At 36.7% G+C, this 25,086-nt stretch overlaps 1 protein-coding gene and 1 long non-coding RNA gene across 7 annotated transcripts in view; one reads left to right on the top strand and one right to left on the bottom strand.

Moving 5' to 3' along the window:
* The window catches only part of LOC114002094 (solute carrier family 22 member 16-like), a 52,100-nt gene that overhangs the window by 16,559 nt on the left and 10,455 nt on the right, over positions 1–25,086 (bottom strand). For 2 of the 6 annotated variants that reach the window (XM_027747858.2, XM_027747860.2), the window contains 5 exons: positions 16,398–16,874; positions 13,573–13,690; positions 11,125–11,674; positions 8,634–8,743; positions 8,030–8,129 (listed from right to left, as the gene is read on the bottom strand). In XM_027747858.2, coding sequence (XP_027603659.1) covers positions 8,030–8,129; positions 8,634–8,743; positions 11,125–11,674; positions 13,573–13,690; positions 16,398–16,874 — 1,355 coding nt within the window. Of the gene's footprint in view, positions 3,010–8,029; positions 8,130–8,633; positions 8,744–9,122; positions 9,251–11,124; positions 11,675–13,323; positions 13,442–13,572; positions 13,691–16,397; positions 16,875–25,086 lie in introns of those variants that run through there. The other 4 variants (XM_027747864.2, XM_027747862.2, XM_027747863.2 and 1 more) reach the window with 4 other exon arrangements.
* LOC120322964 lies at positions 2,492–24,626 on the top strand. The gene is made up of 2 exons (XR_005562969.1): positions 2,492–3,037; positions 24,494–24,626. It is a non-coding gene; the product is annotated as an uncharacterized LOC120322964 (long non-coding RNA).

Below are 25,086 nucleotides of genomic sequence, written 5' to 3' on the forward strand. Positions count from 1 at the left end.
TACCTGTAGATCAACAAACTTTTTATTTCTAAGGAAAAACAGTAACATCATTAGTTCAGGGAAATTTAGGTGTCATTTGAATCAAAGACCAAATACCAACTGACTTCAGTGACAGAAGGAACTGGGTTTTGGTCTTAAAAGCCACCAGCCAACATTGTAGTCTAGAAATATAATTACAGTTTAGTTTGTAAACAGTATCAGTATCATTGTGCATTTAAGATTTTTCTGTTTCTTTTCTTTACCTTATGTATACTGATTACAGATCACCAGGTCCTGAATCCCTCAAGCCAAAGGAACACAGAACACGCATTGACTGTTCGTACCAGGGTAACACCTTACTTGCCAGTTATTTGGCAAGTAAGGAAGTAGAAAAAAGAACAATTAAAATTATTTTTTAATTGATGAACAATTAAAATTAATCAGTACCTTGTTGGAATTAGACTGTAGTGCTCCCAAAACTCCCAAGTGAGTTTTAAAATAGATGTACTATCAAAAGAGGGAGTACCCATGTGAAAGAACCCTAAAATAAGGAAACAACTTGGAGCTCTGTGTGTGAGAAGGGTGGCTGTAATGGAAGATAGTACCAGTTTAATTCCTTGTTAGGTGTATTGCATGATGTTTTCTTTTTTAGCATGGTTAAACCCTTATTTAAGGCAGGGCATGCAGGGTTTGGCAATAGATCTTGCAGATAAAGATCTACTGTTCTGCTCTGGTAAGTGGAGGGAGATCTGAAAGCAGTGGAAGAATACTAGGTCTGCTCTTCAGCAAAATGAAAAACCACAGCATGTGAGTAATCCGGTCTTCAGTCAACAAAGTATGTGTTCAAGTCGTTCTCTGAATAATGATGGGATTACTCACGGGGTAAGGGTAAGTGCTTTTGCTGAACTAACATATCTGGACATAAGCCAGAGTATTCTGTGCAGGTCTTCTTGGAGGTTTTCTCTGCAAACATTGCAACACCCACAGAACTGTAGGGAGCATAAAGATTCTTTTCTATGCTTTCTATATAATTATCTCATAGAAACTCTCTGAACTTAAACTGACTGAATTTTGCTTGCTTCAAAGCATGTTAGTCCTTATATAGGATATTATTTTGTTCTAATACCAGGACCAAAATGCTACTTGATAATCTAGGACAGTGCAGTGAAGAATAAAATCTTTTATAAGGGGATATAAACCATTATTCTGGTTTCAGAAGTCATTGAAATTAATGATTGTGCAGATATAATTGAAAAATACGGCCATTAATTTCTACAGCATACAGAATATTTATCTGTAGTAATACAGATACCTTATTTTTGGGTACATGGCAAAGAAGTAAACAAAGACTTGTTTTGAGATTGTGCCATGAGAGTAGGTCCCTAAGATGCAAAAAAACCTGATTTCAAACCAAGGGGGACCAAGTTCACACAGCCCAGATAAGAGAGGGCTGTCTCAGCCTCAACACGCAGACAGCTGGTGTGCTGCTCCCCTCAAACCAAGGATGGTCAAACAAAGAGGATGTAGATCCTCAGGCAAGGAAGAACCCCCAGGACTGGAGGTAGACTGAAGAGGGGGAGGTGGGAGAGAAAACAATAAAAGTAGCAACCAGAGTGATGCATTCCTATCTATCAGTTTTCTATGGTCCACAGTCATAAGGCAGAAACACTGCACTAACAAGTAAGTGTTCATGCACACCTGAGGTGTAGCAACAGTGGGATGTTTACAGACACTTTGACTAAAACTACTAGAGTAACTGGTAACTCTTCTATTGATCAGTGTCCTCCAGCTACCATTTTTTAGATGATATTTTTCTAACTGATTTTGTGTGGTATGATAAGGAAAAAATGAGCTACAGATAACTGTGTGGAAACCGTGTCTACTAAAAATTCATTAATAACTAAGTCCACTTCTGTGCAGAGAGCCTGAGTAAGAGCTCTCTGCACTGAAGACTGTGAAGACCTTGATGGAGGCATTTGGTAAAGTTGCTAGTGTAGCTCTTAAAAGTTATAAAAAATCTGAGGCTAGATCTGAGCTGAAATAAGTGAGAAGGGGAGCATTAAAATAACGGTCTGGAATGACTACAACTTTTAAAGGGATCAGGCAGTTTAGTTTTACCTAAACTAGGACAGCAGTAGATCCAGTGAACACTTTTTTTCTAAACCACTAATAAAAATACAATTGCCATTCAACAGAATGAATATACAAGCTATTTGCACATTTTGCAAACTTAGTATTATTTTTTCAGTCAGAAGCTGTGCCATAGAATACTTTCCTCTGTTAGCAATGGTAGAAAATTTGAAAAAAAATATAATAAATTAGTTTAACTTTAAAAGTATTGCTATGACTCAATTCAACGTTAAGGCTTCTCTCTTGAATTATAACTGAGTTTACTGTGCTTTGAAGTCTTAAGCCTCTAACTGTCAGCTGCAACACAATGAGAGCAGAGAGGGCACTTCATGGTAGGTTTACAATTCTAACTGCAGAAAATGTGAAGCAAAGGATTGACATATTTATATATATATATATGTAATCAGGTAGTTTCTGACATTTAGAGTAATCATTCCAACTGGTAACAGCAAGTCAGATTTTTTAAAGTCTGGGTAAGTTTGACAAGGGATCTAGAAATCTTATCAAATTTTCTGCAGTAACTCAGTCCCATGGAAAAGGTTTCATAGTCTTGCTCTATTGAAATAAAGGCAAGACTGGATACAAAGTAGAAGGCACAGATATTATAGAACAGTCACATTTCTTGAATACAAAGATCTTATAAATTAGAGAATGATTAAAATTGGGAACAGCCATTTTGCTGGTGCTTTATTTCTCAGTGCTGACTGTTTCTTGACCAAACATCTCTATCTTTTCTAATGCTGCACCACCATGTGCTGGAGGAGTCTTTCCTGAACAGCTTTTCTTGTTTCTTCCCATTTCTGTAGCTTCCACCAATGTGTTAGTCAATGGTTTTCCCAGTGTTTCTGGAAGCATTATGGTTAATATTCCACTCAGAAGAGCCATGATTCCAACAAGCAACTGGAAGAAACAAACAGCAGCTGTAAAGGTAGAAATGTCTTTCAAGTTGTTTGTAGTTTTGATCTTGCTTGAGAGCATATTTAAAATAAAGCATAAGGAACTGAAATGTAAAGAAAAGATCATAAGTCTTAAATATTACCTATATAAAAGATCTACCTTTTTTTGTTGCATAAATGAAAGATTATGCAGCACAATTTATCAATGAGCAAGTGAAGTGTTTTGTTCACAAGGGATCAATACAGTGCAAACAGGAATAATTCTGTCTGAGGAAACAATATATATTATCTTCATTTTGTATTTCTGCTATCAGGCATGTATTTAAGAACTGATTCTAGGATTGCATACATTTATTTTTACACGCATGTACACAGAGCCACAATTTCCCTGCCACCTGTAATCTCAATTCACTCTCCAGCTCCTGTGTAGCTGTACTTGTACCCGTGTGCCTGTCCCTCCTGCATAGCCAGACTGAAATTTCTCAGTATGGTTCATTGGCCTTGAGCAACAAAGTGCACATCCATGCTCAGGAGATGATGAGCTAGCTCTCAACAAGAATACTTTGCTAAATTCAGTTTCAAAGAACTGTTAGGAGTGCAGGCATCTACTGACAGTTGCACTGGGATCACATTTTGGATTTGTCCGTGGTGTACACAGTTCCATAACAACAGCTTACTTCAGCATGAGTGGTGCAAGGATCAGGATAATGCGGGTAGATAGAGAAGCACACATTTGCTCCAGGAATATTTACTCTTCCCTTTCATTTCTATATCTTGTTCAATGAGAACAATTCACACTTTCCTCCTTTGAGGACAGAACAGGATTAAAACCCTGACATTCCACAACACCAGGTTATAAATGACCCAAATCTCTCCTGATAGAAATGCTTTCCCACAGTACATCATGTCTGGTCTCGGTGTTTTTCCATTCTATGACTCTGCACTTTGATACTGTATTATCTTTATCTCGCTGATTCTCAAGTCTGTCCTGTGTTTAATATATTCTTTCCAGATATGAGAGAGAACATCTGGAATTATTGTGCCTATGTCTCTCACACAGAACTTGAGACAAGAACTGGCCAGCTACCATTTGCAGCTAAGCCAGACTTTAAGTCAGAAAGGTGCTTTAATATCAGAAGTCTCTATTGTAACTTTGAACAGTTCTATTTTCATGTACGTGCACTATGCTAGTTTTGCTTCTCTTCCCCTCCAAAATGAGAGGACAGTTTCTCTCAAGCATTATTTTGAGAAGTAAAAGTCATGCAGTTGCATACAGTCCTCTTTTTGCACTTGCATTAGATATAGAGGCTGACAAAATAATAAAAAAAGGCAAAATACTGCTAAATACTGCAAACTACAGTGAAAATAAAATAGTCATGCTCTTACCATGAAAATTTAAAAAAAAAAAAAATCCTAACAGTAATAGAACCACTGACAAATTGAGGGAAATTCTTGTAGACATATGTGGCAAGAGTGATATTTAAAAATATATTCCAAAACACTAAAATCTCATCTCTGTGTGTCAGAATGCTTCTCTACTAATAAAATATGATTTTCTGCTATGGGAAGACAGGATGAAGTGACACATGGCAGCTATTCCACAGTAACCTCTCTCATGCACATCCTTTAGCCTCTCATAAGTTTACATTTGAGGATATTGCAGCCTGTAAAGAATATTGAATCTTACAGACACCCATACATTTGGAGTGTATGAGAACAGGGTCACTACTTATACCCAACGGAACAAGGTTAAAGCAACACTGTGTGCTTTAAATATGTGTGTCTTCTCTGTTTCAGTTAGTCTTTTAGACACTTGGCATTCTTCTCATGTTTTTCTTCCTCATGAACCTACCTCTTATCCCCCTGAGAACTCTCACTATTCTGTAAGCATGCACATCACCATTTTTCCTGCCTTTTCAACTTGGCTCTCATAACTCTATTCCATCATGTTTTCTTCAATTCTATGTGAAAAGAAGATTTTTCTGTGTGAAAGCTGATGCATGCATGTAATTCCTGCATTTCCCTTCTCCCTGACTCTACAAAGCATTTTCCAATATTTCCTATGAAAGACAAAATATGAAAAATTAAGTCACAGTGTATTTATTCAAGGGCTTCTCAAACATTATCTGCCTTTTCAAGGGCAGTAGCCACAATTATCAATGAAGTTACATTTAGTCAAAGCAAGTCTTTTGCTGTCTTATCTTGGCATACTGCTTCATAAGGCATCTGACATAATTTAGCCCTTTGCTTGCTCATTACAAATATGTAAATTTTGTATGTATGTACTATTTTAAACATATGATTCAGTATCAGAAAATGTTCTAATATAGTCAAAAGCTTATGGAATAAAGTGTACTATTGTACAAGATATTTAAGTACATTTAAGATGCACTGAAGTTAATTTGACAGGTGTACCTTCTTAAATGAATTGCATTTTCAGGGCCTTAATTTTTGAAATCTGACTATCTGCTTAGTTAAACTCTCAGAGTACTCCCAACACTTCAGTACAGCCAGCAGCTTCTACTATCTACCATAAAAAACTTCAAAAAAAGATGAACCATCATTTTTCATATGTCCTCTGCCTTTCCTTGAGCAACAATTTCACAGTGGTCCAAGACCAGGACTTAATATATTTAGTCTAGAACAAAAGGTAATTTGAATTAAATATCCCTAAAAATAATACTTTTACTTCTACTTCAACAAAAAAGATTAAATTTTGACCTGAAAATCCACTAGTATTAGACACAGTATTTGCATTCATTTAATTTTACTGACTTCATTGAGGTCTTCTTAAATTTCTAATTTATGTTTTTTCTGAGAGATAAATCCACTCTGTTAAAGGGCTACTGAAACATAATTCTTACCAGTTAAAGGGCTACTGTAACATAATTCTTACCCGCTGAGAAACAGGAATAGGTTATACATGGAGCAGTTGCTTTACTGTACGTTTTCTATAAAGTTGTCACATAAAAAACATACTTGTCAAGTTATTCAAGATTTATAGTCATTCAAATGAGATACTTGCAGTACTCACAGGTGGCATAACTGTACAAGAGGCAGACTGTCAAATAGCAGTATTGACTGCTCAACAATGTGTAGTGTATACAATAGATCAGTGTGATGTATATCAGTTTACTCATAAATATAATCCATTTTATTTCATTTCCATTCCAAAAGGCTTACTTGACCTGAGACTTGGCACGCTATGCTCCAACACAAGACAAGTCCATTTAATAATCTGACAAATGCTCTACAACAGGAGCTAATAATGGAAACATATTCACTGTGAACTACTACACAACTACAAATACTCTGGATAATTTTTGTACACTGAGAGTTGTTCATAGCTGAAATAATTCCTGTGTTTATACTGCCATTTGCGCTGCTCTCCAGCATGTTTGAGCATTCCCCATCTGTAGTTGAACTGCAGCACTTCTGCACAGATACTGAAGCTTATCTCATCCAGTAGAGGCAAAATGCTGACAAGAGAAAAAGAATGTTCTCCCATGATCACTCTACTGTGCAAATGTTTCTTTGTCTTTTCTGGGATGATATTTTGGTTTGTGGGGGGCCATTGTTAAGAAAGAAAAAATTTTTAGGAGCTTGAGGAGATAAATTAATTTGTGGTCTTCTTCATCCTCTTAGTTTTTATCCAAAACAACCAAAAGTAATTAATTTAAATAATGAAATTAGCTTACAAGAATTCTCTGAAACCAATCTCTACCATCTATAATTGGAGATTTTATAGTTGCAAAATCAAAAGGGCACAATGCACTTTTTCAGGAAACTCCAATGTGGTGGACAAAATTTGAGTAAAAATCCAGGTTAAAGACACATCCCATTACATGTTCATCTTCGGATATGTATCATCTACATAAAACATCAGTGTGCTAGTAACAGTGAATCCTAAGGGGTTTTTGAAAGAATTCAAACTATTTTAAATCAATAATAAATTCTTCTTTACTTAAAATTTTGATATAAACTTTGTAATTCCTTCTGGTTTGACATATATAGGCATAATTTAGCCTTCAAGGGAAAAAAGGGATTGAGTAGCTGCAGGACTTCTAAGCAGCAAATGCTTCATAACAGAAATGCAGTGAAGAAATGTGATTCATCTGTAAGCAGGAAATACTTAAAATATTTTGTCCAAAATGGATCTGCTACATAATGCAGACAAAATGCCCAAAGTCCACAAAGGAATGGTTCCACCTCTCTTTTGTGGGGCAACTGGTGGTAGAAGACAAAACCTAATGAAAACATGACCTGGAGTTACCTAAAAAGTAAGGTGTGCTTAATGAATACAAGGTTCTGTTGCTAGTCAAAGCCACCATGAACCTCATCAATATACCATTTTCTTCTCTTTTTCTGTCTCATGAATTGTTTTGTTCAGTTCTTGTAAACGAACACAGAGAGGGACCTTTGGGGCAGGTTTGAAGACCAGGTGTAGTAAGCACAAAACATTCTTGATCTTTTGGAAGGCTATTCCAAAGATGTAATGTCCCAGGGAAGCTGTGGAAAATATTAAGGCATAGTGTAAGAAAAACCAGCCACTTGTGGTGAGTTCAAGAATGGAAGAACTATGCCTTTGAAGAAGGGTGAGAATAAGTCAGGAGCATGGTCAAAAACTGCTAGGCCTGCAAGAAAGTATGGACTATGACACTTCCTAAATGTTACATGGTAGATGCAGAATATTTTAACGGAAAATATTTTTATCAATTTTATTCTAGGATTCAGTGCATAAATATTTTTCTGTCTCCCATCACAAAAACATTTCAGAATATTTCAGTGACTCAAAGTCTCCCTTTTGCTTTAGCTGCATATTTTTAACAATATGAAGCGACTAATCTTTGGGACTTAAAATTTTGAACAAGAATGGCTTACTTAATTTTCTTTTCAAAATAAACGTTCAGCCTTTGGTTCCTTTGTCATGTAAAAAACATACTTGGCAAGTTAGTAAAGAGAAAACAAGTAACACATACACCTTTTCAAAACCAGAAACATTCACCATAGAAATAAATACTTACAAGTGGCATGAAAATCCAAACGCTTCTCAGATATACACAGAAAGGAGCAACCACACTTCCTACACGGCACATCATGCTTCCACTTCCAACAGCAAGTGATCTAGACTTAAAAAAATTTGATTAAGAATTCTAGCAGATAAAGGAAACAATTAGAAATGCACAGACACTTAAAACATCAGTAGGATTTGTGTCTTTAAGCAATTATACTAGGAAGCTGTCACTATGCCAAGGTAAATTTATGTTGTAGTGAAATTCAGCTGCTTTTGTAATTAAGATTAAAAATATAATCATCATTCAGCGCAGATCCCAGGATGAATAACCAGGACTTTTAAGAAAGGCATGAAAAATGTTTAAGAAAGTATTGAGTATTCTTCCAGTTCCCCAATGGAACCAATCGATGCACATGGAATGGAAAATGAATAAAAAAATGAATAAAAAACTATGGTACAGCCAAACACCAGACAACTCTGAACTCATCCCATCCCAAGTCTTTGAGATCACCTCCACTGATGCCAAGAGCTGCTGAATCAGGTGCAGAACAATAACAAAGGGAATGAAATAACATCCAATTAATGAAAAATACATAACTGGTGAAAGTTCTTACCTTACAATTGTTGGGTACAGTTCTGCTGTGTAGAGATATATAAGGCCAAATGCCACACCTATTGAAAATTTTCCAGCCATATTTGCTAAAATAATTAATATACTGAAGTCCTATTGAAAGAGAGCACAAATAAATATATCACGAGAAAATAACACTTTCAAACATAATTGAAATTCTTCAAAAGTTGTGAACCTTAATAAGCAATGCTTATTGCTTGCTCTTTAAAAATTGCTCAGTAAGTTACTAATGTCCATATCACTCTTTACCAGTCCTGTTCACTGAAGTCTTGGGAACATTTTACATGTGACTCCAGCAGTGACAGTGAAACCTCTACTGAAAATGCAGAAATCTACCTTTGACTGGCAGCTGCAATTTAAAATCAGCCTTTGATCAACTATATGGTTTAGAGAGAGCAGCTGCATCTACTGGCTTAAGAGCCTTTAAAATCAATTTCTGCTATAGGAACACTTTCAACAATACGTGACTAACCTGAGGTATGAACATAATTAAAACACAGATCAGTGCACTTAAAATAAGGAACGGAATGAGTGTGTTTCTCCTTCCCAGTTTGTCCATCGCAACGCAAGCAATGATATAGCAAGGCAACTCCACAGCACCTGTCAGTATGAAATTGTTTTAAGTCATGGTTACACATATTCATGTTATAACTCTAACTTCCTCTTTATGAGGATTAATTTAATCTAGGGGATAATAAATATGTAAAATCTAGAGATAACCAGTGTGTTGGGCTTGTTCATTTGGTAACAGAAACGGTGACAGGAGGCAGAAAATGGCCTTAAATACGGTAATGAGAGTGGAGAAGGACAAGGGAAACAGGTTTCACAGAGCAGAGCAGCTCCAGTTCTCCTTGGGATGGAAAATTACAGAAAATATCAAGGCCACAGTTCTGCTTTTAGGGTATTGGCACTTTTGTCTTAAAGCTGTACATTTGCTGCTCTTCTCCTTCAAGTATTTTCACAACAGCTCAAGTATGCCCACAAGGAATATTGTTAGTGTCATACTGACACACCTCTCAGGACTTTCTAGCTTCCACCTGGACACAGAATTGAAGGCACAGGTGCCTCCCCCAGCTTCAGCTCAAAATCATCCCAGAGTAAATGGCAAGCAAGGTCTCTCCAAGTCCAGTTTTTTGAGTTAGCTTCACAAATACAGAGTGCAGTTCCAGCTTACTCTCTTCTCTATAAAAAAGAGGGCAGCTGCTTACAACATCCCACTCTTAACACAGATTGTCTCTTTCTAATGTCTCTTTCTGGAGAAAAACTTCTGTAGGAAGGAACTGGCATTTGGCGAGGACTGTTCACAAATACTGTATAAACATGATCTGCCCCAAGACAAATGATATTGAGCCTAAGCCACTTTGGACATGTTTTAAACCAATTTGCTCCTGAAGAATGCTACTATGTCCAATGTAAAATCAAGGACTAACATAAGATACAGCCCTGAACGAATATGCCGCATTCCTTCATTAAGTGCGTATGGCATGTCATTACACCTGTAATATCAGGAAACAATTTTTTGGGCTTGTGCAATTATTGTGTTTGTTAGTCTGCTAAAGTATTTTTAGAAGAGGTGGATACGGTTTACTCCAACCTAACATTTTAGTTATCTGTGCAATACTAGCTTCCACTCTTCAACACATCAGTCTAACAATACACTGTAATACATGACAAAACAAACTGAATTCATGAGAGCCCCAGTCCTTCTGTGTGCTTATGTACATGATCAGTCACATTCGCTTCACTGAGAGTACTCAGTAGCACAAAGCAAAGCACATGATTTAATTCTTTGCTGGTTCAGAGCTACATGTCTGATCTAGAGTCCTCTGAAGTCAATGGAGTATTTCCACTGATCATAACAAACTTTGAATCAGGCCTTGAATGCACTTAACTGCCTTTGTAAACAACAAACAACTTACATACCAGAGAAAGATTATACTCAGAATGATAAAATAATATTACAACTTAATAAAAAATATACTTTTGAGAAAACTAAAATTAGTCTTGCTTGTGAGAATTATGAATCTTTTTTACACAGACAAACTCAATATATCATGACTGTAAGGGATAAAAAGAATAATTTTTTTCTCCTATTTTCCTAGTTTGTGCCTTTAACAGTGCAGGGCAAATTTTGTGTTGCTCATCCGTTTCCCCTGGTGTTTGTGTGGATCTGCTACATGCTTGCAGGGCAAAGAGGAGACAAGCAGAATGCGGTTTTACAATCAGAAAGACAGATAGAGAAGAATTTTGTACACCATCAAATTTTAAATTCTCTTTTTTTTTTTTTTGGAAACAGATTTGGAGTGAATGATATTCCTGTGTTAGTCAACTTTATGAAGAGTTAGCAAGAAGCTTTTTGAACAAGGCTCATAATTGAATGAACAAAGTAAAAAATTGGCTGTCAAATCTATAGACATTTCTGAATGTTATGTTCCAGTTCTGTCATTAACAGAATAAAGTACAAAAATATTTACCTATGAGAAAGAGATTTAAATACTCGTTGCCTCCTAGACTGACAGAACTGAGGGAGAAGACGTAGTACCCTAAGCTCCCAGTGAACCAGATCAGCCAGACCGTGATGGTCCTTCTTGCAATTTGCCAGTTACAGAACAGGTCTAAGATGTTGTGCTTCTTTGTTGAGGACATGTCATTTTCACCCGTTCTGCCACTGACTGGATCCTCTTGTTGGACTGAGCACAGTTCAGAAACTTTGCAGGGAGTGTTTACTTTATTCCATCTCGCCATTGTATTAATCACTTTTTGTGCATCTTCATATCTTTCCTCTGACAGGAGCCAAAAAGGTGTTTCTGGGAGCATCCAGCAGCACAAGACAAAGGGAACAGTTGCTATGGAGAGAAATATCTGATAGACCCACCAGGTCCGAACCAGAAATCCCACGAGTGCCACAATCATAATTCCCATAGCAAAAAAAGCATGGACATGCATAGAAGCCCAGGTTCGTGCTTTAATGCCAACAAATTCAGTCACATAAACAAAAGCCACAACCAGATAGCCACTTGAAACCTGGGGGTGTGGGAGAAAGAAAAGAAAAAAAACCAGAGTGAGTTTTGTATGTGCTCTCCTTGTGCACCAGCAGTAAAAACAAAGAGTAACAGTTCCACATTTGTGTACGCTTAATTGCCACAGTGCCGGCCTGTCTCACACTGACAGAAAAAAGGCAACCCTGAAAACTAATCAGCTGGAGGAAAAGTTCGCTCAAACCTTCAGACTGCCCGGACACTGTATTTAAAAGTATGAAGTGAATTTGGATGCTTCTCTGTAGTGGGGGACAGCCAGCAAGAGATACCTGAAAAGGAACCTAATTTGATGATGTCATTAAGCCCTTCCCCTCCAAAAATCAGGTCCCTTAATGACATCACAAACTGGATGCTCAGGAAAATGAGGTCCCCTGAAGTAATCCTCACTTCTGAAAATCCACTTGACCTTGGCTTTTAAGTAAACTATTAATAACCTGCATGTCAAGGAACTGCAAATTTACTGAGAGTTACCTTCCACACCCTTGTAAATGATCTCATTAAATCAAATTTTTTACAATTATATATATATATATATGATTACAGGTTCTCATATGTTATGCAGTGAATGCAATTACTGACATGTTCTGCATGATAGTATTTTTTTATTGAATATATATATTATTGAATATATATATATTTCAATTTCTCTAGCAACATCAAATTCATGGTATCTCAAAACATTTCCAAACATAGCTAGAAAATATAGACTAGAAAATATTTCAGTATATTGTTTTGATTAATCAGTTTTCTGGTTGAAAATATGAAAGTTAATAATCTCTGATTCTGAACCCACTGAAGCTGACAGGAAAGTTGTGCTGATCTCAGTAGCACAGGGTCTAGAGCTTTAGGCCTGCATCTTGCAAATCAGTCCCAGTGGCCATTTAAAACCTGCAGCATTGGTCTGGTCTGAGCTTTTTGCTTTTCTAAACTACCACCGTCCCTGGCATCAACAGCCAAGGAAGTGAGTAGAGGGACTTCTTTAGATCTCACTGTTCAAGGCTAAAATTATGTCGTTTTTCCTGCTAGGAAATTCTTCTAAGCTCTAATCAGGCAAAGGGAGCTCCAGGTGCAAGGTTCTGTCTTGACTAATGCGCTGTCAGCAGGAATAAAATAAATTATGTGACTATTTTCAAATATCTAACCCACATTAAATAAGTTACATCATTTTTTTTGTGTGATGGCATTCTAATTTCTGTATGCATTATGTGGTGAAAAGCTACAAATAGTACATTTTTGGCTGTAAAACAGTTATTTAAAATTGTTTAATATGTATAAATATTGAATATATATCAGATATGGAATACATACCACACATATATATAAAAGTATGTGTGTAGGTATGCATAAACATATATACTGAAATACTCTTAAGTACAGCATAAAACATCTAGCTGTTAAACATATCTACCTATGTATTTAGTATTCCACATACAGCTTAAAAGACCAAAGAGATGCATAGAAGAGAAAACGTGCATCTCTCCTCCATCATTCAAAATGGTAGAGATAAAAATAATATTTATTATAGATTTGCTAGGTTAAGAAAAACTATACTCCATTTCTAACAATGAGGAGAAATGCAACTGCAGCTGCAATGCAGAATCCAGAGTTTGCTGCTCACACTTGGTATTTAATTACCAGTCCAGCAGAGGTTGGGATGGAGGAAGTACCAAACACTGCTTCATACAGACGCTTTCTATTAATTCAAAGAGGAAAACTGCTGTGGTCCAAGAATATTCAGACTCTCCCTGCTCTGCTGAAATAAGTGCAACAGATGGGGCTTTAGAATAATGAAGTAGGGGAGAAAATAATAACAAAAGGGAGGTTTTCCTGATAAGGGGTAGGAAATGACACGTAAAAAGAGCCAGGGTGATCATCCCTTCTTACCATAGCAAGGAGAAAGCGCACAGTCACAAAACTGTAGTAGTCAAATGTGAAGGCCACTGCAATGCCAAATACAAACTGACCAGCACTTGTGAACCATATAACACGCTGTCTTCCCAGCCTGAAAATCACAGCAGTAATACAATCATGAAAAACCACAAACATTCTATTAAAATACACCTGCAACTCCAGAGAGCCTAGATGGAAGTTTAACAACTCGCCACAGAAACTCTGGTTTAGTTACCTGTATTAATTTTTCAGTAATTCCAACTTCCAAGGAAAAGGAAGCTCCTATGAATGGAATGTGCAGTGAGCATTACATATGTTCACCTCCAGTTTCAAGTTGAACTTCTGCATAACTGATCTGCAGATTTACTCAGTCTTCTTTATGAGGACATAAATCACTTTTTCAGATATTTTATATTAAGTAGCCTTTTGTTAATAATTTCTAACAAAAGTTAGCTGTCATAACATGCCATCTCTTGCCAAAGTAACAACCAATTTGGATAGTAATGAAAGGCTTCTGTAACATATCTTTGTACAGTTATTTAAAATTGAATTCTCTAATAAATGGCAAACACACAGTTCCCCTGAATTTTCTGATTGCATCACAGCACACATGCATGCGTATACAAATACAGAAATCCAAGAATATAGTATACTAACGGCAAAAAAAACATGTCAAATAATAGCTTCCTATCAACACATAGTAGTTTCCAGTGTAAAAGAAGGGCATTTAGTAAAAAAGAACTTCTATTTGTTTTTTTTTTCTTCCTGTATCTCAGGGAGAAAATATCCAGAGTATAGCCAGTTGTCCCTAAACAAGTGAGCACATGCTAAAGACTCTATTGGAGATTCATTACATTCTATCTACAAATGCTTTGTAATACAAAATGTGTGGAATCATTTTTCTTCCCTGATAATATTTTCTTGGGCTCTTACTATCTGCTCCATTGCAAAGAGATTTTCGCAAATGGAGATATTACTTTTAGACAGAGAGGTTGAGGACTTTCAGGGGCGTGGACTCCTTTGTAATTTTATTCTTCTGTGAGTATTTGGTACTCCATTAAAATTCTTCCTATTCTTCTCCAACCTGACCTGGAGTCATGCACATTTTATCTTTGATTCCTGCCAGAAAAGATCCCAATGAGTCTTAGCTATCAGAGCTCTTCTGTTGGGAAATCTGTTAATTGGTAATGGGAGGAACACACAATCTTATTTCCCACCAAGCCAGGATGTGTCAGAAAATAATAACTTTCAGCTGTAAAATCTACAGTTGTAAATCTGCAACTCAGAATGTGTGTATTGTCTTAACTAGCTGTCCATGGCTTGAATTAATGGAAATGAGAACAATATGATCCTAACCTTATAAATCATGTCTGAGTATTAATTTAAAAAGTTATGAATGATTTAAAGGGACACAAAACAAATGTTGGCTTTATATTCTGGTTTTGTATTAAATATGGTTTTACAAAGCCTTGGATTGGGAGGCAGATTGATTCCATGTGTTCTAAAAGCCAAATTAAAAAAAAGTCATCATTACTTTTGAATTCCCATTTTGTAACTATCACACCATAGTGTTGTGCTAATGAAGGAAAATCAGAAAAAACACGCCTGATCTCCTTGTTCTGCTTATACTGTTAGATGTAGGATAAAATGTCATCCTCGACCTAACAGAAATGTCAGTCAACAGGCTCCTTTACAGAAAGAGAAAAATAACTCTAAACCAGCCTTCAAAGCAAAACACAGGTACATAAACTGCCTGAGACAAAACCAAGTACAAATGTGGCTTGGATATTTGACTGTCCTATGGATAAAGGGGCACGGCTGAGTGTTCTCCTGAGGCAGGAATAAGTCTGTTTGTGTTGAGAGAGAAAACCAACAGAAACAGGAGGATACAGACATTCATCCTGAATCTCATTGCTTCTGAGTCCAGCTCTTATGTTGGATCTCAGTGAGTGATCTAAGATAACATCCAGGGAGGAAGCATTGGACAGGAATGGGCTGAAGGACAGCCTTGGCACCGTAAGCATGAGATTGCTTGGGATGAGTCCCTCCATGGACTGACTCTCCTTGTGCTCAAACAGAACGTTATACATGCTATTAAATAAGTGAAACTACAGCACAGCTCACTCACACCCCTTTTTTCTCCTATCTGGACTAACCCTCAAGAGACTGAAGTTTAAGCTAATTTTTCAGAGAAAAACTAAAATTGGAGAGCAAGGAAAAATAGCGTATGGGTGTTTATTTTAAGAACATGGGGCTTGATCAAACCCTTGAAGCTTTTGCATCAGCCCCACTGAGCTGTATTCATGACAGAGGTTAGGAAACATGATTTTAAAATACATTACACATAATCTTCTAGAAGGCGTTCTGTCATTTATCATATTACAAATTAAAAATCAATATTTCCACCAGGAATCTCTCCTCGTGAAAAATGAGGTGAAAATCTACTCCCAGGTTTTACCATTGCTATTACAATGAGCTATTGCTATTTCTGTTAAAAATAAATAAATAAATAAACAAAGAAATAAATAACCTAAAGGCAAATACTAGCTGCCCAGGGGAATTTCAGAGATTAAGGCCTAGAACAATGGATGACATAAAGTACAAAAAAAAATTCTAAAAGGAAATGACTTGCAAAGACATTTTAAAATTAGTACTTGCTATTGGAAAAAGATATTGAGTTAAACAGATCTGTGAATAAAGCAATATCCACACTTCCTGAATTTTGAGCACATAATTATGAGTAATTATGAGTGAAAACAACAAAAACACATGGAGTTACTGCAGTCTGAAGCTACAGTTGTCAAAGGATAGCACTTTACCTGTCAGCGATGTCACCAAAAATCACTGCTCCAATCAAGACTCCAAGCATGAATGTAGGCTGGATTAATTTTGCAAGCCATTCTCGGTCACAGACCAGATCCCACTGCGTAACAACAGTGCTCTTCCACTTTGTATCATCATAGAGAAATCCATCGGAACACGAAAATACAGACTTGTTGCCTTTGTATTCATATGCCAGATCCAAACTGACTTCTCGTTTGGATCTGCTGCACTGATTAATTTCCCAAATTTCTCCATTTTCCAGCTGGACTACAACATAATTTTCTGTTGATGTCCATAGTGTCCAGATGTCCTGTATACTTGATGCAGAGGAGTTGTGGAAAAGAATATTACTCACATTTCCAGGGAACCCACATACAAAGTTAGGAGTAACAGCCATGAACACAGATGCTAAGTAATGGATACCACATGACATAGCTTGAAAGACAGATGCAAAATAAACACATGCTTGAAATCTGTAAAGAGAAAGAAAAAATTTTACTGAAGAAAAGCCCTCTATACATGAAAAAAAAAAATCAACACAATTGTTTTGTAAGATCAGTAAATGGAGACATCATTAGGGTGTCTAGTGTTTTGTTGTATAGTGCTGCTTCAATATTTGTTAAGCCCTGCAAGAGACCAAAGATGAGAAAAAGATCCACGGTAATCTATTGCCAGGAAATAAATGCTGCTCTCAGTCATGTGTTTAGTCATAGAGAGAAGACCATTTAAAATGAAACAATTCTGAACTTAAGCACTTAGTTTGAAGCAACCTTCCTACCTCCAATTCTCTGTAGCACATCCCCTTAAAATAGGGCCTGAGATTACTTGAATGGTTAGAAAAACCAAAATGTTACAACTTCAGGTTCTTAGGGTTATAGATATGTGCATCAAATAAAACAAAATAAACAGATTATGCCCCTCATTTAATCTATTTGTATATCTGTAATTGTATTCCATCTACCATCTCTCTTTATTGCCTCCAAAAGACAAAGAGAGAATACATGTAGACACAAGCAGAAGAAGATAGAATCTGAACAATGTGAAATGTTTTGTACCAAAACATAGCTGTGAAATGGGTTGGGTTTTGGCTTAAACAGGGTGTGCAGTTATCTGTTAAAGATTGTATCAAAAAGCAAACACGCTAAAAGAATGTTTTATGTGTAGCCTGAATTTCGGCATTTTAAACAGCTTTTGAGACGTGCTTGAGATGCAAGTAAATCTTAGTATAAAAATTACACATGTATTCTGAATTTCAAAGGCTTGCAATGAACTCTAGTATCACTGTCTGCAAATTCTAGAAAGTTTCTGATAATTTAAGCATAAGGAGTATTTTCCTGAATTAAATGTTTAAATTGTGCATATAATTAGTACAACATCTATTCATAAAAAATCAAAATAGCTTTGGTTTCTCCTCCCTTTTCTATTTCCTGAAGGCTAATCAATTGCAATAATTTGAAGAAGCATTCAATGAGCTTCTATATATACATCCTTACTGCATATGCAGTAGACCTTAATTGTATGAAACAAAAAGCAGATTTTTTTAAATGACCAGAGGCTATCTCTGCTGAAGTCATAGGAAATGATGTCTAAAACCCTGTTACCTTGAAGTGTCTTGTGGGAAAAGTCAAAGCAATTCCAATCTCTGTAACAAATGTGGTCTCTCAATGCTCCTCTCCAAAAGGTATCTAATCTAGCCTGGAATTCCCATAATAAAGATTTCAACAGTACATAGCCTAGGACTTTTAAATCATCTACCATCACAATTTCTAATTAATTTCTAAATTATCTTTAAGCAGAGTATTTAAATAGAATTTACTGGATACATTGTCCTAATGTCCAATTAACCTTTCCAATTAAACAGTTCCCTTGTATAACACACCTCCATTCACCATCCTCATTCTCCTTTGCCTTTTACCTTGTGATTTTTATATATTTCCTTGCTAAATGTAAACCCAGTTGCCTATCCCGTTCTTCCAATGACATTTGACATTGTTGTTGTTCTGATGCAGTGCTTTTTATCCCCCTTCCCCTTAACAAAAGCTCTATTGACTGTTCCACAGCAGTCTGAGGAGTGGATTGAATTGCTAAACCCACCATGGCAGTCCAAAAGCTGGCTCTACTTCCCTCTTGAGGATACCTCAAGGCAATCCTCACACAGGTGCCACGCTGCTCTTTCAGAATGAAACTGAGAGATATGGTCAAGAGAAGCAGAATGTAACCACAGTAACCCTCAAATCTACCAATCCCCTCTCAAGAGAACAGCTTCTTGCAGACTAAGTAGCTATCCATAAACCAGAGCAAGGCTGAAACGGCTCTGAAAGGCTTTTAGGCTATCTTGGACCACAAAAAAGCAAAGGTTATTTTAAAATGTAACCTTTGTCACCCTATTGATGCAGACAAATATGGTCAACAACATTTTTTTCTGTTCCTCTTCTCTAATTTCATTTTAGCTGTTCCCATCAAAAGACACAAACTCATTTTAAAAATAACAAAGCACAACCAAATTCAACAACTTGGGCTATTGTTGCAGTATGCAGAATGCCTGAAATCAGGACAAGAAGACCTCTAGAAAATTAGTAAATTAAACCCCTAGAAGCTGTGCTGTTACGTCTTCTACTACACACGGAACCAGGTTCCCCAGTATTTGCAACATCTGTCATTATGCATCAGAAAATTGCAATGTCAGATAGCCCAATTGATATTTCCCAGACAGAGGAAGAAGGAAGTAATTGCAAACCATACATACTTCTTGAGTTTCCCAATTAGTTCTTGCAATACAAGAAATATCAGGTTCATCATTTCTCTTCTGCCCAGTAAGAGTGAGTAGGAAAAATATATTTATATCCTTTTTTGTTGGAAAGGCTTGAAGGGAGATAACAACTTGTAAGGATACAGACTGAGAAGATGGCATGAAGCAGTGGACTACATTGATTTTTAAAAACTCAAATCCCAAGAGTATCACCAGGGCTATGATTTGGAGCAGGTCTAATTAATCTCTGCTCTAACTACTCCCTTGAGAGTTTTATCTTAACTCTTCCTGAACGCTTCTTGTGATCATACTTCAGTAACCATTTTGACAGACTGCTCCACTGCCAAATCTTTCTGTCAGAAAGTTTCTCGTTAAATCTAATCTCAATGTCCCCTTTTCAAACATAAAACTATTACTAACTTACAAAACACCCTTGTGCAACCTTGAATAAATCTTCCTTGTCTTTTATCACTTCATTTTACAGAATTATCAGTTATCCCCCTCCAGTTACTTTCTACAGCCATACAAATTACAATTCATTACCCTTTCCTTTTCTTTATGTCCTTTCTTTGTTTCCACGACTATAAAAAGCAGTAAAGGATTCATTTTAAAGAAATGAATAAAGTGTCATGCCATATTTCACCTATCTTTCAAGCGTTTAACTTAGCACTAGATATAACTGATTATTGTAAAAGCATTCTTCCCTTTCCAGTGTTATGAAAATCTTATTCAGTTCCAACAAAGAAATCCACTCTGTACCCTTATTTTTTGCCCTAATTTCCAGTACCAATGCTAAGCAAACACAAAAAGTTAGACAGAATGCCATATAGACATTAATAGACATAATTTATGCTGCATATGACTTCATTTAACAACAGGAAGACGTGTTTTTACAGCAAAATCACCCTAGTGCTGCAGAATTTTACAGGATGGATTGCACTGCAGTTCTTAACATCTGACTGCTCAACAAAAGAGCCAAGGAGCAGGCAGGGGAGCAGGAATAGGGGAGAATAAGGCCTAATGTGAAGACATTCCACACCACACTAATGGGCTGCTCCCCTGCCTGTAGAAAGTATTTACTGCTCTCTCCAGTAAAATTCCACACGGGGTTGGCTAAGCCTCTCTCTGTATATATACATACACAAAACACACAGAAAATATCCTGAAAGCCCAGTTTTGCCATGAAGGCAAAGTTCATTGCTGACTACAGCAGTGTTGTAACAGCACCCCCACTGATGCTAGATTGAAAAGCCCAATCATAGGAGCTGCTGACTATCTTCTCTGGGTAGGAAGAGTTCTTCTTCTAGAAAGGTCAAGAAACTCCTTAACTTGCAAGGTTACCAAAAAGGAATTAATCAGACTGTTAGTGACAACATATAGAAAGCATGTAGGGAGGATGATACGTGGAATGGAAAAATACTACAGGTGCATGGAACTTTGCTTTCCAGAACAGCTGAAGATTGAAAAGGGACAAAGACACAGATCCAGCCTGATGGTAGACAGAGGTTTGCTGGAACAGAGGTTGAGGCAGTAGAGAGTGCTGAGTGAGGAAGAACATAGAGCTGCTGTCTTCTCTATGGCTAGCCTGTGATCCCTCCCTTTGAACCTTTGGGTGCATGAGTTTTATCTCAGACCTCTTGTTGTGGCCATGTTGATGCTCTTCCCCAGTCTTAAAACCCTGGGGCAGCTTCTTGGCCCTTGCTTATGTGGTGGCTGAGCAGCTTCTTGTCCTCACGGGAGGACGCGGTGCTGGGGGAGCAGAGCAGGTCCGGGTTGGGCAGCCTGGAGCAGCCCCCACAGAGGCTGTGCTGGGGCAGCAGGTGACAGCAGAACCTATACAGGTCATACACTTCACTGACCCTGAGGCATAGGTTAAAGTCTATGCTGTCCTTGATATCTGCTGTAAATTATTAGCTCTTTTCCAAAATCCTTAATTTAAGAACACCAAACTGATAAGAAAGCCCTTAAAAGCTTAAATCTCTCTATTGCAGACAAATATGTACTGTAATCATTTTATTAACCTCATCAAACTCCATTTAAAAAGTTAGATTTCCCTGAATAAAGAAATACTGTTGCTCATGCATCAAAATGGTAAGAAAATACCATTGCGGGAGTAATAAGTACTATTGAAATTCATCAAAAAAAACAAAGTCTGAAATTTATTTTCCCAGACTGATTTCAAAAAGGACAATTTTTGACAATGGTATTTTATATACCAGTCATCTTCCCATACACACATTAGATTACACAACATATATTGTTGCAAACAGTAATTTTCAATAACATATTTTACAGAGTTGTTTTTTTTTAAAACACACGCTTTTTGCAATTTTTTAAAATGTTCTGTGAATATGACTGTCCTAAAAGGTATGATAATTTCTCTCAGTGTTTTTCCATCTCTTCAGTGACTTGCCATGGGAGATAATTATTTGGCAAGTACATTTTGTCACTCTTGCCAGGAGTGTCAAATATAGAAGTCAAGAAGACTTTATAGGTTACTGCTCCAGTATAGAGACACTTAACGAATGCCAGAAGTCAAATGAGCCTAAAACTATCTTCACAAAAACCTGAGCAAGACACAACATGAAAATGTTCCAGTCTTTCTTAAAATATTTCTGTAAAATTTCTCCACAGTTTTTTTCCTTTTGTTTTTCAGTTTGCAGCTCATAGTAAAAAATTATTTTTACATTTTCTATTTCCTCTGCACAAGTTTTAAGATCTCACCAGTATGAAAAGCACTCATAATATCATGTCAGTAGCTGAACTGAAGAAATATTCTTCCACAAAGGCAATGAACTAGATCTCATACCACTGTTGCTCTGGCTGTAGCCTTATGACACAACATGTCTGTGGCACTGTCACTGCAAAAGATTTCCTCCCTTCTCTTTTCCCACTGTTTATTCATCCTCTGAGACACAGTCTCAGTCACAGTGGTATTTTTTTGTGGACCGTCTGGGAAACAGATCTACTTTGAATAAAAAAGTCAAAATAGATGATGAATACAAAAAAAAATACAAAACCCCCACAAACAACAAGCTAGATTAGTTGCTCAATCTAATTTATATTGCATTTATGTAAATAATCTGCACCAGTCTATTTGAAAGATGGCAAATCTGGCGTGCGAAAAAACTTGAAGTACACATTGCCATATATATCTTGGAGACTAAACTCCCAGCCTCACAGTACTTCTACCATTGTCAGTTACTGCAGTGCACAGCAGGGACAAAACTTGTTGTCAAACACTAACTTTATATGAAATAAAATGTGGTTCTGATAACATTTCCTTGTCTGTCCATCAATGAGAGAAGAGGGGTATTACTAGATACTCATCAAAAGCTAATACAAACATTTGAAAATCATTTTACTGTAGAATAGACTCACAGCACTGTTCTGTGATTAGCAAAATATTTGTACTATTCCATCGACTTTACAAGAACTATTTTTACTGCTTCTCTTCTCAACCACCTCATTAGTAAATTGCTTAAGTCAGAAAACACAGTAAGTTTTTGTTGTGCAGTGTACACTCGACAGGATGGATTCAGTGGAAAGAAATTTCCAGATATTTACTATTTCTGAAAGAATTTGTGTTCAGTAACCACTTTAAACTCTGTATTTCATCCTGATTTTTTTTAATGTGAGAAAAGCCATTCAGCATTCTTTCCACTCTAAACCAAAAAGCTATGATGCATTTCCACATTTATTTTTTGAGAGGAAAGGAGCTGAATGTGACTCAAGAGTATTTTGGCTATGGTGCAGTGATACAGATTTGGAAGCAGCCTTAAATATACAATATGAACATCTTTATTTGACTTTTGGTGTCAAGAATAAACTTCCTTCCCTCCTAAGGGCAGTTGAAACTATGCTCGGACTTGGTCTCAGCCCACATGAAAAAGATGGTTATTTCCAGAATTTGTTTTCAGAGGTAGAAGATGCTGTGTTGAATGTCCAGTTTAAACATATCAACAGCACAGATGCAACAGGAATAAGGAAGCCTATAGAGATCAGGAAGACCCCAGGAATTATATATCATCACTGATGACAATGTGTGCATCAACGTGCAGTCACCAAACAGCAGACACTTACCAAATCATTTTTACAATCATTTAAAATTGATTCTCTGAAGAATTCACTTCTATCCCATTAAGCTTATGCATGTTTCTCTTTGATTAAGACAAGCCCAGCATTCGTTCACTAGAGTCAAGAAGAAAAATATGTTGGCTGCTCACTACTGCACATTTGGTATAACAGCCTAGATGAAGAAAGTCAATCAGTGTGAAAATAAAGAATTAGTGGTACAGAATTAAGGGCCATCCTTTTAATGTTTTTTTAAACTAAATAGAACAGTTCTTAATGTTTGACTATCTAAATCAGGCACACTAGATTCCTGTTGTCACCTGTGACAAAATAATCTAGTTGATAAATATTGCTTGGTTTAAATAGTTACTAAGTTCAGTAGCACAGCTTACACTTATGGACTCACAGTAGAGAGAGCAGCTGCTGTTAAAGATGCTCTGATGTTTCTTGCTGCCCCTCTGCCAAGGATTACTGCCCCCAGGGGAGAGCCAGACAGAAGGATGGTGTGTTCATGGCTCAGCCACTCCAGGGCAACACCCAACCTTCTCGTTCAAATGGAGTGAAACTGGGCAAGACACAAGGGCTCTGGATTTGCACCAAGCTACACATAAACATTACACTTTTGACTTTCCTGGGAAAATAGCCTCTGATTAAGGGGAAACACATCATTGGCAGCAATTCTCACACCTTTTGATGGCAAAGCTGGAGTCAAGTCTATTTTAATGTAGTTACCCACTTGTCTTTTCTGCTTTAAATGTGTTAAGGGTATGTATCAGGTAATTTAATTAAAAAAGAACACGAACATGCAGTTTGTAAGTTATTTAGCTTTGTTTTGGAGTTATTTGGCCTAGTGTTAAACACAGCAGAGTGGTTACGCTTGAACAGTAGTAACACTTCAGGCTCTATACTTGGAAGTTTCTATTCCGGGAATGGCATTTCTATAAACATCTACCATTTAGAAAATTAGCACATACTCTGCATGATATATTACCAGCATTACTTCTCACAGGGAGAACTCAATTCCAGTTTCTCTGGTAGCACTGTTTTCTTTTAGTCGGCCTCTCTTTTGTGGACAAATCCAAATTAGGTATTTCATTCTTTTCCCTGCTGTACTATTTCCATCGGTTTATGTAAGCAAATCATTTCACATTATAACCTGTAAAGTGCCTAATAGAATTTAAATGTTTTTATTGAGATTCTATCTAATTATAGACATAGGCAGTACTTCATGTATAAACTATACAATTTCGTTCTTCCTTTCCCATTTAGGAAATCAGATGTTTTCTGCATGTTACACTGCTGACACATTGGACTATCTTCAAACTATGGAAGTTTACTTTTATTGTATCCAGTTTTTTTGTTCTGTCTATAATCCTGAATTAAAACTAACTCATTGTCATAATTATGTTCTTACTTCTTTGTTATTCTGTTTACATATTTCTATTGCAAAACTCTGAATCTGGTGTAGCTAAAGATACAAAGGCATGGATTGAATATCTACTTCACAGTGGTGAAAACTGTCCATTCTGAAGCAAAGAGCAAGTCACCAAACACCAAACTATTCTTTAAATACTGATTTGCAAAGTAATTAAGCCTTACAGTTGTCACAGTTATATTATGCCTTTTAAGAACTCTATTTTTTTGCTTGTTTCCTGTTCATAGTAACACCTAAGAAGATTCGGATATAGACAGCTCATTTTCAGTCTGAATTCTACATAAATTCTCTACATACCATGCCACACATTGTTAAGCATACTACCCAAGGCTTTAAATTTCTGTATTGGAAATTTAACTCCTTCCCACTTGGAAAATGATTGTAAAATTTCTTACTCTAACAGGTTTTTGAAAGTTCTCATGGGAAA

Source organism: Pipra filicauda, unplaced genomic scaffold, assembly GCF_003945595.2.
Source record: "Pipra filicauda isolate LSUMZ 115617 unplaced genomic scaffold, ASM394559v2 scaffold176_size3548034_pilon, whole genome shotgun sequence".
Taxonomy (NCBI): domain Eukaryota; kingdom Metazoa; phylum Chordata; class Aves; order Passeriformes; family Pipridae; genus Pipra; species Pipra filicauda.